Genomic DNA, 13428 nt, shown 5'->3' on the forward strand with positions numbered 1-13428 from the left:
CTCTGCCAACCATTATAGCTTTGAGCAATCAAGGGTTTCACAAATCACTTCTAGTGAGGAGGAGGAGAAGGGATAGGTTACCTTCCTTAGTCATACCCATGCAACATGAAGCCACTACCTGGTAACAGTAAGGTACTGGTTAGTTTTGTCATATTTTAGCCAATATGCCACAAACACAATCAAAGCTCAATTTTACCCCAAGCATGTTCATGCTATTTTATGTAAGCTAGGATCTCTAATGTTAAGATCACATACTGTTGCCTTGCCTGCATCCCACTAACTGCAGTGTACTGACCCGTGCTAGGTTGCAGTTACAAACTAACCATGGTTTAGTCTACTATAGTTACAGCTCATGTAACTATTTTTAGTGGGTTGTGCAAAACCATAAAATTGAACTGAGCCATTCATTCTGTGAATGCAGTCATTATCCCAGTATTGGGATAATTGAAGCATCTTATTACGTCTCCAGAGTTGACTCTAATAGACCCGACTGTGACAAAGACTCTGCAATTCAAAGCCCGCTTCTAGGAGTAAGGACATTCCCACTAATTACGGTTTTCGTTCAATTCCTGAAAAGCAAATCCCAGCTACCATCATCGCCGCAGACTCTTGAAACCAATGCTTTCTTCAGCTACCAGGCTCCTGGTCTCACAATATCTAAACCAAGGCTCATTCAGAAACGCCAGGTAGTTTAATCCCATCTTCCAAACTAAAATGTTGCTCAAAAATGCTCAAGCTCAGATTCTGTCGAGCCTCCCCGGGACAGGAAAAGCGCAAGAGGAATTTGCTCGCGTACTAGAAACTTTTAAAACAGCGAACTGCGAGAAAACTCCCACCGCTGGAGGGCGAGCGAGTACCTCTGCACCGTTTTCTGTTCGTTCTGGGAAATCGAAAGTGAACCGCGGAAAATGCCCACCTCCATCCGTCGCCTTCTCTCCCTACCTTCGCTCCTCCGACTTACCCGCACGTGCGGGTAACAACAGCCAATGGCGATCGAGCTTGTTGCGCAGAGCCAATCAGCTGTATCTTAGTGTGAAGCAGGCGCCTTGCCGGATGATTCTCCCGTTATGGCTGCTTCCTGCGCGGCTTGCTGTTCGTGGCTGAGGTGGAGGACGAAGTCAATGGGTGCGGCTGTGATAGCGGCCTCCCGCGAAGTGGGCCCTACGGGTCCTCGGTTGAGGGGGCTGGGCTGTCTTCACCTAATGCGGCTGAGTTCGGCTACAGGCTTTAATACCTCTCCTGCCGCCTCTAAAGCGGTGTCTGTGGATGTTGGGAACAAGTAAGGAAAGACAGGAAGACTGGCTCCTTATCAAGGGAGGGATCTCTTTTTCCTCCCAGTAGGACTGAAAGTCTTCGAAGAGGTGATGATCGGCTGGAGAATCTGTTTCCAAAGCATAGCTAAGCTTTGAAGTAGCTCTGACCACGTGCAGGTTGCCTTTCTCCCGGGGCTGTTGATGCTTTCTGTTGCTTAAGCAGAATTACTTCTGTCTGGATAGAGCAAAAATACTTCATCCTGCCATTTTGCAGCTCTCTGTTGCATCCAGTATTTTCTGCAAAACTAGAAAGATTCATTGAGTTGAATGAATTCTAAGGTTAATTGAACATGAACATGTTTATGTCCCTTCTCTTCTAGAAAATTGGAAATATCTTCAGGAAAGCTAGCCAGATTTGCTGATGGTTGTGCTGTAGTAAAGGTATAAAACTTATGTGAAATAATTTTGTTCATACCATTGAAAAAGGTTTCAGTCTTTGGGCTGGTTTTTCCCCTCAGTTTTTACTCTTAAAAATATAATGGATCCTGTGAATAGAACTAGCATGATTAATTTCTCCTTTTCCTCTATTTCTTTCTATCTTTTTAAACTAAGTTAGGTGATACAACGGTGATGGTGACAGCAGTCAGTAAAACAAAAGCTTCAGAATCTCAGTTCCTGCCTTTGGTGGTATGTATTTCAGTAAACAGTGCTAAAGTATTATATGAAATGGGTAGTACTGTAACTTTTGATCATAATGCAGAACATTTGTCAAAAAAGTTGTCATATTTTTAGATAATGTGTTGAAAAATATTTCATAGTGAGTAAACCAGTTAATTGGAGTGTTTATTCCTGATTCATTACCTAACACTGCACATTGTCCTAAAAATTGAAAATAAAATGCTTCATCTTGCCTTAGGTTAACTATCGGCAAAAGGCTGCTGCTGTAGGAAGAATACCTACCAATTACTTGAGAAGAGAACTGGGTTCTACAGACCATGAAATTCTTACAAGCAGATTAATAGGTATACAGTATAAAAATTAAGTAGTCTTGTCTTACAAATTCTGCTATAATTTCTTTGAGGTTTTCTTTAAAAGACAAGTTGAAAAGCAGGATTGGATCATATTCAGGTAATGATATCTCTTATCCATGATATACTCATTCTGTATCTAATGTCCAGTGACAAAGGATTATGGGAGTTACAGCCCAAAAAATCAGAGTTTTTATTTTTACATGGGTTTTTATTTTTTTTTATTGCACAAAGAACAAAATAATTAAATAACATACAATATTACGAGTACAAATATAAAAATACATTAAAAATAAAAGGCACATAAAAAAAGGCCAGAAGTTGTTCATAATTTCCGTATAAGATTAACCTGTTGCCGTTAACATAAGGAATATAATCTGCCCAAGCTTGATAAACATGTCATTTTGCCTCTGAAAATTCATTATTCTAAGTTTATCAGTAATTTTTTCTAATAAAGCAATTGAGAAAGCTTTTTAAATCCACCAATAAATGGTTAAATTTTCAAGATACGTCCATCATTGAGCAATGATTAATTTTGCTGCCAAAAAGAAATAGACAACCAGCTCCTTATTGGATCATAGAAATAGATGCAACAAGCCTAGCTCTGGAGAACATTTAACTAAAATAAGATATTTTTATTATATAAGCCATATTGCAAAGTTGTTACCTTTATGGATGATCTGAACATATTTAAATAAATTAATCTTCTGTTCTTTTATACAAGATCTTCAAATATTATATTTTACAGATCGGTCAATTCGACCACTTTTTCCAGCAGGCTACTGCTATGATACACAGGTAGGCTACTTTGGTCACTTCTAATTTTGTGTCTAGTTAGTAGTACAATGTTGATGCTCTGTTACTACTAAGTAGCTACTTAATAAAGTAGAATCCAATGCCTTTCTGTTATAGAACTGCTTTTGTCACTGGAAGTGGGGAGGGACAATTTCCTTTTCCTCTTTGTGCCCTCTAAAACCTTGGAGGTTTGGTGGATGTGTTCATGTCATCACAAGCCAAGTTCAGTTCAAAGGAGCCTTTTTCTTTAACATGTTTCTCATTTAATAAAAGTATAGGGTCTCTGGAGGGACGCGGTGGCGCTGCGGGTTAAACCGCCGAGCTGCCGATCGGAAGGTCAGCGGTTCAAAACCGCGCGGCGGGGTGAGCTCCTGTTGCTAGTCCCAGCTCCTGCTCACCTAGCAGTTCGAAAACATGCAAATGTGAGTAGATCAATAGGTACCGCTTCGGCAGGAAGGTAACGGCGTTCCATGTCGTCATGCTGGCCACATGACCCGGAAGTGTCTACGGACAACGCCGGCTCTAAGGCTTAGAAACGGAGATGAGCACCGCCCCCTAGAGTCGGACATGACTGGACTTTACGTCAAGGGAAACCTTTACCTTTACCTATAGGGTCTCTGAGGAGAGGGAAGGAGAAATAAGCCTATCAGATGAGTGAAAATATGCAGCAAGTTTTTTATCCTATTTTGTTGTATTTTGGACAGGTATCAATACTCTTCGATAGAACGGTTTTTTTCCTAAGAAACAGTACTATTCAACTAGTCTTCCTTTCCTTTTACAGTGTGTGATCACAAATGAAATGTATGTATAAGTGGAAGCATATTCCATTCTGCTCTTTCACTTGTGAAATGTGGAGAATTAAATTATTTCATTAAGTGGAAACTGTCCTTTTTGTTGGTTCTTTAAATAGAGAATATAAAATTAAACACATATAAATGATTTCTGTCTTCCTCTACATGCCAACCCATTTACTCTTCATTTATTTGTTTTATGATTCAGTCTTCATTCTGTATGACTAAACCACTTCAATATACTTCTTTTGTACTGGTCACTCACTTTTGGATTCAATCTGCATTCATTCAGCACCCATTTATTCTTCACCCCATCTCTTACTGTTTTACCAAACAGACTTTTCAGATTCACTGCATTCAACTTCCTGTTATATTTCCGCTGATTAATCCAAGTCTCACTTCCTTATAACAAAGAGTGCATAATATACTTTTTTTTTTTTTTTGCACAACAGGCCATCTCTTGCCTGCAACCTTTCAACTAGCATTTCCACTTCTTAAAATTATCCACTCATTTCCCCATCTTCAGTGAATGTTCTGCTATGCTTCTAGTTGCTTTAATTTTTCACCATTTATGTAACATTTGCTGCAAATCATTTGGGTTCTCAACCAACAACACAAAAGTTGTGTTCAAGTGCTCAGGCAACATGCCTCTAACCTCTTTGCAAGTATTCCTTATACGTTTATCCATAAATACATTAAACAACCAAAGGGACATCCTATATCCTTCCTTGGTGTTGAACCATTTGCCAGGCTATTGAAAATTTAGTGTTCAGTACTGTTACTCGGCTTGCTGAGGAAGGTGTCAACTGGGGAAGGCTATGGCAACCCACCCTGCTATAGTCTGCCAAGAAAACGTCGCAAAAGTGACGTCCCCACAAAGGGTAAGACATGACTCGGTGCTTGCACAGGGGACTTTTCACCTTTCATCACTGTTAACTAAAACTATGATGTTTGTTTGTTTTTTTGTGCCAGATCATTTGTAATCTTTTAGCTGTAGATGATGCCTACAGTCCTGAGGTACAAGCAATTAATGGAGGTAATGAACTTTTGTAAGTCTTTTTTTTCCCTCTAGAATAGGTAGACTTAGTGAAATACTATAAACAGTTTCAAGTAACAAATCTTACTGTTTTTAGCTTCCGCAGCCCTTGCATTATCAGACATTCCATGGAATGGACCCATTGGTGAGTACAGATGATATTTTAAACCATTATTTAGTTTTTTTAAAAAACATACCACATATTTTTTTAAAATTAAATGCTTATTTTATTAAAATTTGAACACTGCTTGGCCCAGATAACAATTACAATTGTTATATTAACATCAGAATATGATAAATGTGTAATAACATCTGCTTCACTGAAGTTTATAAATAATCTGTATTCAAGATGTTTATCAAGGTTTATAAAAAAAATCAGTGTCCAGTGTATATAATGTCTAGAAATCTTTGGAAGTTGAATGAAATTATTTTCTTCCAAAATAAATATTATATAGATAATTTTGAAGTGATTGTTCTAAGAGAAAGACTTCTTTGAGACAATGTCAGCTATTAGTGACTACCTGGACAATTCCAGTAATTTTCTTGGCCAAAATTTGGAAGCAGTTTGCCATTTTCCAGATACTTTTTTCTTCCCAGTCTATCTTACTGCTCTGGAATTTCATTGTATATTTTAATAATACCTATAAAATAGTGAAAAACGGTTTCAATGTTACATGTTCTTTTTCTGTGTTGGTTTGGTAATATTTATGATGGTTGTCTCCTAAACTACTCATGCTTGAATGTGTAATTTTTTCTGAGTTTTAACCAGACTTACTTAAGTCTTACATTCAAAGAATATTTTGATCAACTTCTACAACAATGGATATACATTTTTGCAGTGTTTAGATGGTTCAGGTCCATTAATCAGTCATATCTTTGCTTACTGATAAGCCGGGATACAGAATCAGCAGGGCATAAGAAAAAGGAAATTTGATGTTATACTAATTAAATTTAATTAAAATTTGGGTAGTTATGAACTGTAGGTAAAATATTTGCCCTTCATATATTTAAGCATTCTCTCCCAATGTTAAGCATTACTTTTGGAGGGGATCTTGGAGTCACAATCAGAGTTCATGACTGCTTCCAGTCCTAGGACTTGAGGTTGTGCTTCCCTGTTGTAGGTTATAATAATCTGATTGTAAACAAATGCCAGAGATGCACCAAAAGTAGCTTTTCTCATACATTATATACAGCATTGTTCCAATATTCTCTCAGGCTTAAGCAAGGACAAACCTTCCCTTATTCCCTTTCCTCCCCTTGCTGATTTAGATGCAACTATGTGTGTGAATTATCTTTGTGATGTAGCTGTTAAAACATTGCCTGATAAAGCAAAACCTTTTAAATAGCAAATTTGTTAAGTAGTACATGATTATCTAAGCTGTATTCCTTCATAGTTCAAAAATGTTGTTGAAAAGTTTTCACATGAGTTACTGACTTTATTGTCTGCTTTGCAAAAATGCTAACTGATGGAATATCTTAATTTATGGAGTACCTTCTTAGGAGCGGTAAGAGTTGGAATAATTGATGGAGAAGTTGTTATTAATCCCACTCGAAAAGAAATGTCTTCTAGTACTTTGGATTTAGTGGTTTCTGGAGGTCCTCGGAGCCATATTGGTAAGTGGTTATACCTAGTATAAATCAAGAGATAGCTTGCATGCACGAGGCAGAAGAAACTATCAAACATTGCAAATGTTTATTATAGAGTTTAGGTATAGCAAATAATTGTCCGCTGTATTCTTAAATATTACAGTACTGAGATTGATTGATTCATCCGTTCTTGTCTTGCATTTGCATTTGTACTGATAAAGCCCTGTGATGAACAGCCTATGGATGGAGATGAAGGGAAAAAATAAAATGTGGTTGGGCAGAAAAAAGAGGCACTTCATTGGGGAGAAGACAGACTGGGTAGGAGGCAGAATAGGCTTATAGTCACTTACAGGTCTTGGTTACTTCCAGTAACCAAGATTCAACCATTCTTTCAGAATTTGTGTTCGCCATAAACTCTGGAGATACTTGGGGATTGGGATGGTTGATCTTTGTGACCTATTGATCTCTGTTGAAAAATACATGATTTTATTTTAGCTGATCACTTACCAAACACATTTAGAGTTTTTGAAGTACACCATCTCACTTCCCTGGAACATTTGATTCCTGGGGTCTGAAATACAGTATTTACATTTTAAAACATTATCTAGGGAGAAGCGTCTTCGATTTTTAACTAAAACTGAAACTAATTCAGGTTTAAAAAGCTAGAATTCTGTCAAAAGATTGCAAGACTGGATTAGCATAGAATGCATCTAATCAAACTACTAATGCGTTATTTTAAGACTTACAAAAATAACCACTTACACAGTCTGTCTTAATGGCATGCAAGAGAGAATTGGAGCTTTCTTGGTTTTCTGTTTGTTTGTTTGTTTGTTTCATACAGTATAGCCAAAATAGCTTCTGCATAAATTCCCTTTAAAATGTTTTCTAATGTTATTATTTACTTAATAATTAATGTCCTGTGTTTGGTAAATAATCATAGACTGGTAAGCTGAGATAATCTTTTTTCTCAAATCATAAAATATTGTGTCAGACTTTTTTTTTTTAAATCAATGTGTGCGTTCTTGAAATAATATAGGAGAGATAATACTCTCCAGTTTTGAGATCTCTCTGCATTTTTTCTCTCAATTTTTTTTACAATTTTCAGTTACTTTCTGGAAGTCTGTTACATAAGAAATAATGAATTACTTTGGCACCCTGTATTTTATAGTTCTTAACTAATTTGGGATTCACTACCACCAGATGCCCCATAAAGAAATGTAGAATGCTTTTGTCAAGTTATTTATTTATTTATTCAATTTATATAGCTATCCATCTCACGTATGTGACTCTGGTCAGCTTACAAAGTTAAAAACACAAAACAGTACAAAAAATAACCAACCCCCCCATGACCTTAAAAACATTAAACCCATAAAAAGTATTAAAAACCATACAAATATAATCAACAGGAGAATGCAGTCATTTCACTAAGAGTATAACCACTTTGTAGGCTCCACACCACCACTACCGGATCCCCAGGCCAGATGGCAAAGCTGTGACTTTGGGCACTTTTGGACCAGTCTGACCTTGAGGAACAATGTTCCAAAGGGCAGGTGCTGCAGCAGAAAAGGTGCTCCTCCTGGGTCCCATCAGATGACATTCATGGATATGACCTGCAGCATGCCTCTTCTGCCGGCCCTGATGGGACAAGGAGATGTGATTGGTGATAGGCAGTCCCTCAAATAATCCAGCCCCATGCCATGGGGACTTTTTGGTCATTATCAGCACCTTGAATTGAAGCCAGAAGCAAATTGGTAGCGAATGCATCTTGCAGAGCAGAGGTATAATGTACACTGATCAAGGTATGCACATAACTGCCTGCACCACTGTGTTTTGCACCATCTGAAGTTTCTGGATCTCTTCAAGGACAGCCGCATGTAGATTGCATTACAGTAATCCATATGGGAGGTGAACAGGGCATGAGTGACTGAGCGTAGGCCTCCCAGTCCAGGAATGGGCGCAGCTGGTGGACAACCCAAAGTTGTGCAAAGGCCCTCCTAGCCACCTGGTCCTTGAGCAGGAGTCAGGAGTCCAGAAGGATCTCCAGATTGCGCACTCGGTCTGTCTGGGGTAATTCAACCCCATCCAGAACAAAAGATGGTAAATTCCTAGATCCTGTTGTTTCCCATCCAAACCCGTACAGCCTCCAGGCACCAAGACAGGACCTCAGCAGCATTGCTTGCTTCACCATGGCTATAGATACACAGGTAGTCCTTGATTAACGACCACAGTTGGGAGCAGAATCTCGGTTGTTGAGCAAATTGGTCATTAAGCGAGATGCCCATGTGCCTACTTCGCTCAACGACCACAATCCCAACACTCCTGGTTGCAGTTGTTAAGAGATCTCCTGGGTTGTTAAATGGACAGAGTGAAAGAGCTACCTGCCAAAGGATTCCAGCTCCCCTCCATGCACAGAGGGGAAATCCTTGTTGGGGTTGCAAGAACAAAGCAGAAATCTTCAGGATTGAGCTTTGTTCCTGCAGCTCCGTGAAGGGTTTCCCGTCCCTTCTGCTTGAAACATTTCTTGTCAGCTTCCCCATTGACTTTCTGGGGAAGCCAGCAGAGAAGATTGCAAATAGCAATCACATATCACCAAGCTCTTGGCAACTGGTCATAAATGCGAGCCAGTTGCCAAGCACCCGAAATGTGGTCATTTGACCGGAGGGTGGCACAATGTTTCACGACGGCTGGAAGTGCTTTACAGGCCGTAAAGCACCCTTTCCGAGGTTGTCATAACTTTGAACAGTCATTAAGCGATTGGTCGTTAACTACCTGTACAGCTGGATAATACCTCATCCCGTGGCTACAGATGACCTCACCCAACAGCTTCGTGTGGATGTTAAGCAGGAGTGGAGAGGGTATTTAACCCTGCAGCACCCCACAGTGTAGGGGCCAAGGGCAGGACCTCTAACTCCCAATCAACACCGACTGGAACCAACAACAGAGGAAGGAAAAGAACCAGCACACTACAGTGCTGCCTACCCTCAACCCTTGCAACCAATCTAGAAAGATAGCATGTTTGATGGTATTTTGTCACTTTTCTTCCAAAAGTCTTTCTGTATGTTGTTTGGTCTACCTGACTGAACACTATTTCTTTAGAGGCTAAATCTATTTGATCCTCTAATGCCTTCGTCCAGATCAAATGGTACTTTTTTGTCACAGTTTTTAAGTATTTAGTGCTTTTTTACGATCATCTCAAGTTAAATTATTTTTCCAGAACAGTTTATTTATTCTTTGCTAATTTTTTAAAAATTGTTTTAATGTATTAGCAGTCAGAGTCACATTTTCAGTATGGGCAGCCATATATTAAAATGATATCCTGCCTTTATTGTTTTTTATAAATAACTCAAGGCAGGGAACCTAATACTCCTTCCTCCTCCTATTTTCTCCCCAACAACAGCCCTGTGAGGTGGGTTGGGCTGAGAGTGAGTGACTGGCCCAAAGTCACCTAGCTGGCTTCGTGCCTAAGGTGGGACTAGAACTCACCGGCTCCTGGTTTCTAGCCCAGCACCTTAACCACTAGACCAAACTGGCTACTTACTACTTCTTAGTACTTAGTATTTCTGAGTCACAAAAGGGATTGCAAAGAAGCTAACCATCTGAGGTATGGAATTAGATATTTTTTTCTGACTGGTTGTTCATAAATGGCAAATGGGTACTTACTGGAGGGAGGGGGTAAGGTAATGTTTCAAAGGCAGAGGAATAAAACCTAAGTGAAACAGGATAGATTTCTTTATAGAAAAGCAGTTAAGTCTTCATACTGTAGGTGTGAATTTTAATGTTATAGCCATCAAGTTCCATTTACAAAATATAGACTGGCCATTTCTTTTTTTCAGGAATATTGTTGGTAGCTAGTATATATCATGCTGAAGGCTGCTGGAATGATGACTACCTCTCAATTTCACTCAATAGTTATGTTGGAAGCTGCAGCAAACAACATACTGCAACAGGATTTCTGCCATGCCATCAAAGTAGGTTTGAAGCATACCCAGCAGATCATTCAAGGCATACAGCAGCTGGAAAGAGAGCATGGAGTCAAAAAGAGAACTGTCCAGAAGTTATTCACTGCTCCTGAGGAGATTGTGAAATATGCAGAGCAGTAAGTATAGACACAGTCATCTGGAGAACAGTAATTGAATATACATTAACTTACTGTAGTCTCTTTCTTACTTAATTTTTTTTTTTTAAACTATAGCTACATGACTATTGCACACATTTTCCAAACATAAATATGCAGCTTAGTGTCAAACGACTGAAGCGGCACAAAAGCGTTGTGCTTTTTTACAAATCTAATTTTATGTATGGATTAAGTTTAACACATAGGTAGAATTGGATAGGTTAAATTCTGAAGATGGAAAATTTGCAGAAATGTTAACAGCTATGAAAGAAATGTTTCAGTGAAAAACAAATTTAGGGGAAAATGGAAATACATGAAATGTTTAATATATTCCTACGCCATACTTTAAGAGCAAATTAGGCAAGCCTCATTTTAAAACATGTTCAGTAAAACAGGCAACTCATAGGATGTGCAATTTACTCCAAAGGGCATGAGTTTAGCGCTCTTCCAATTAAATTAGCTACATTCTCTAGAAGGCTTGGTGTGGCTCTGTCCAAGGTATCCATAGCACTTATGAGTGCATGCAAAGTCAGTTCACTAGTGGCAGCACCTTTGTGCTGCACTCAGTTCTTCGCTTAGTCTCCTAGCCTGAAGTCTGTTTACCTGGACAAGTCTGCCTCATTCTTTTTTGCTAATATTCCATTATCCCCCCAACCCAGGTTAGATAGCAATTTGTGTTTTGGGAAGTAGATAAAAACATGCTTAGAAATGTGAAGCAGAGGGCTGCTTAGAGTATGCTGAACCTGAGAGAATCAGAAATCAGTTCATTTACTAAAAAGTCTATTCTGGCTTCTTTCCTAATTTCAAAGGATAAAGCTAAATTTCTAATTTGTGCCCAGTTTCCATAGCACAAGATTGAGAATACTTTGTTTGCTAAATTGGTGTTTATTATTTGGACCTCAAAAATAGGGATAACAGGTCTTATTGATATATACTCTTAATTTTGTGCACTAAACACACAAAATTAAAATGTTTGGATACTTGGTGAATTATTGTACAGGAAACCTTTGATTAAACGACTAATGGTGAGAAGGGTTGCTTATTAAAGACATAAGTTCATAAATGGTAAATGGGTCTTTTTGAGACCAAAACATATGAGAAAATCTACTTATAATACTGAATACTCATTTTGAGGGGAAGCAGCAAACATTGTCCAGACTGCTTTGCTGTATATGGACACTGTAAATTGGGAGAAAGTTGGTTATTGCGTGCAATTCAGATAAAATTTAGTTTCAGCATATTTTGTCAGCTAAAATCAAACTCCTCTAAACCAAGGTTTTTTAGATTTGTGGGTTTACTGTTTCAAAGCAGAAGGGACCCTTCAACGTATGCAATACAAATGGGGTTTTCATTAAACTATGAACCACTATATTCTTTCCTTCTTATTTTTTGGTGCTTCTTCCCTCACCCCTGCAAAGACTTGCATCTGAAAAAGTCACAGCAGTATTTTCAGACTTCACACATGATAAAGTAAGTATTTGCATTCATATGATCAGTGGCAACTAAGCCACTTCTAGATTTTCATTGTGCATCTCAGTAGGGCTGTGCAGTGATCCAATTTCAAGCATCAAAAGTTGATTCAAAGCACAGAGTCACTGGGAATTGGGGAGTGTAAACGTTCAATAAATAAATATAACACCTATCAGCAGTTCTTTTAAAAAAAACTGCATCTTTTCATGGGCGTATGTGGCAGCAAGGAAAAGATCTGTGCTTATGGAAAAATTCATGGAAGTGCCAACAAATGCAATGTGTTTCAGTTCATCTTTTCTCTTTTGAAGTAGGATCACTCCCAGCTGTAAATGACACTAGCTGTTAGGCCATGGTCCTTGGACCACTTGTCTGCAAAAATACTATGGGTTATCCCTAGTCTAGGCACCAGAGTAAAAACAAAAAACCCACATTATTTTAAAATGTCCCAAGTCTCAGAGTGCTAAATCTCACAAGATTTTGGCATCCATGGAGTTAGACATTTTGATTTTTTAAAATCACTTTTGATTTATTTTTGGTGCCCCATAGTTAGATACATGACCACGACTGCAGGCACTAGATTGCTGACTCCTGCTTCACTGGGGGTTCCTCCAAAGCTTGCAATGACAGTGTCCTGTTCCACATAGAGAATTGGAAACTGCTAGTCCATCTGCAGTAGGTTTAAAATAATGTATACAGTTTATATCTACATATTTTTATCCTGAACATGCTCTTCTTGTACATGAGAAATGCTCTGCCATTATTAGACATTCCTTTGGTGAGAACATGAAAAAGGCTTTTCTGTGTCTGCTGCCAGGGTTTAGAACTTCTTGCCAACGGGGTACTGTTTTCTGCCTCTGTATTGTCCTTCAGCGAGGCATTTAAGTTTCTAATGTGATTTTGAACTGGTGGAGTCTTCTTTTAATTTTATGTTCTTATTTTAATAGATGTGATTTTATGATTGAATTACATTTTGTATCTATATTTTACTACCTTTTGCCATCTTGAGACTATTTGTGGGAGAAAGGTGGAACATAAATCGAATAAATACATAGACATTTTGCATTCTAGATTTCAAGAGATGAAGCTATCAAGAAAATCAGGATTGAAACTGAAGAACAACTAAAAGGTCAGATATATTAGTAATTGTTTGACATGTGCATGCATATTACAAAATAGACTTTTGGAGCGGCTTTTGTGTACAGATCTATGCCTGATAGGCAAAAAAAAAGCACAGGTTCCTTTTCACAGATATTTCAGTAATCTAGGTTTTACTGAGGTGGTAAACCAATGTCTGAACAATGTAGCACCTCAGACTATAGGGGTGGCTAGCCTGATTGAATGCTTCTTACTTTGT

General features: G+C 38.4%; 1 protein-coding gene across 1 annotated transcript in view; it reads left to right on the top strand.

The window, feature by feature from the left end:
• Positions 1 to 1010: 1010 nt before the first annotated feature.
• PNPT1 (polyribonucleotide nucleotidyltransferase 1) overlaps positions 1011 to 13428 on the top strand; it is a 43359-nt gene continuing 30941 nt past the window's right edge. The window contains exons 1-11 of the mRNA XM_063301337.1: positions 1011 to 1279; positions 1634 to 1694; positions 1866 to 1940; positions 2170 to 2275; positions 3030 to 3079; positions 4840 to 4903; positions 5001 to 5048; positions 6404 to 6517; positions 10400 to 10586; positions 12023 to 12074; positions 13143 to 13200. Coding sequence (XP_063157407.1) covers positions 1068 to 1279; positions 1634 to 1694; positions 1866 to 1940; positions 2170 to 2275; positions 3030 to 3079; positions 4840 to 4903; positions 5001 to 5048; positions 6404 to 6517; positions 10400 to 10586; positions 12023 to 12074; positions 13143 to 13200 — 1027 coding nt within the window. The 5' untranslated portion in view covers positions 1011 to 1067. The remainder of the gene's footprint in view (positions 1280 to 1633; positions 1695 to 1865; positions 1941 to 2169; positions 2276 to 3029; positions 3080 to 4839; positions 4904 to 5000; positions 5049 to 6403; positions 6518 to 10399; positions 10587 to 12022; positions 12075 to 13142; positions 13201 to 13428) is intronic.

This window comes from Candoia aspera, chromosome 1 (assembly GCF_035149785.1).
Source record: "Candoia aspera isolate rCanAsp1 chromosome 1, rCanAsp1.hap2, whole genome shotgun sequence".
Lineage (NCBI taxonomy): Eukaryota > Metazoa > Chordata > Lepidosauria > Squamata > Boidae > Candoia > Candoia aspera.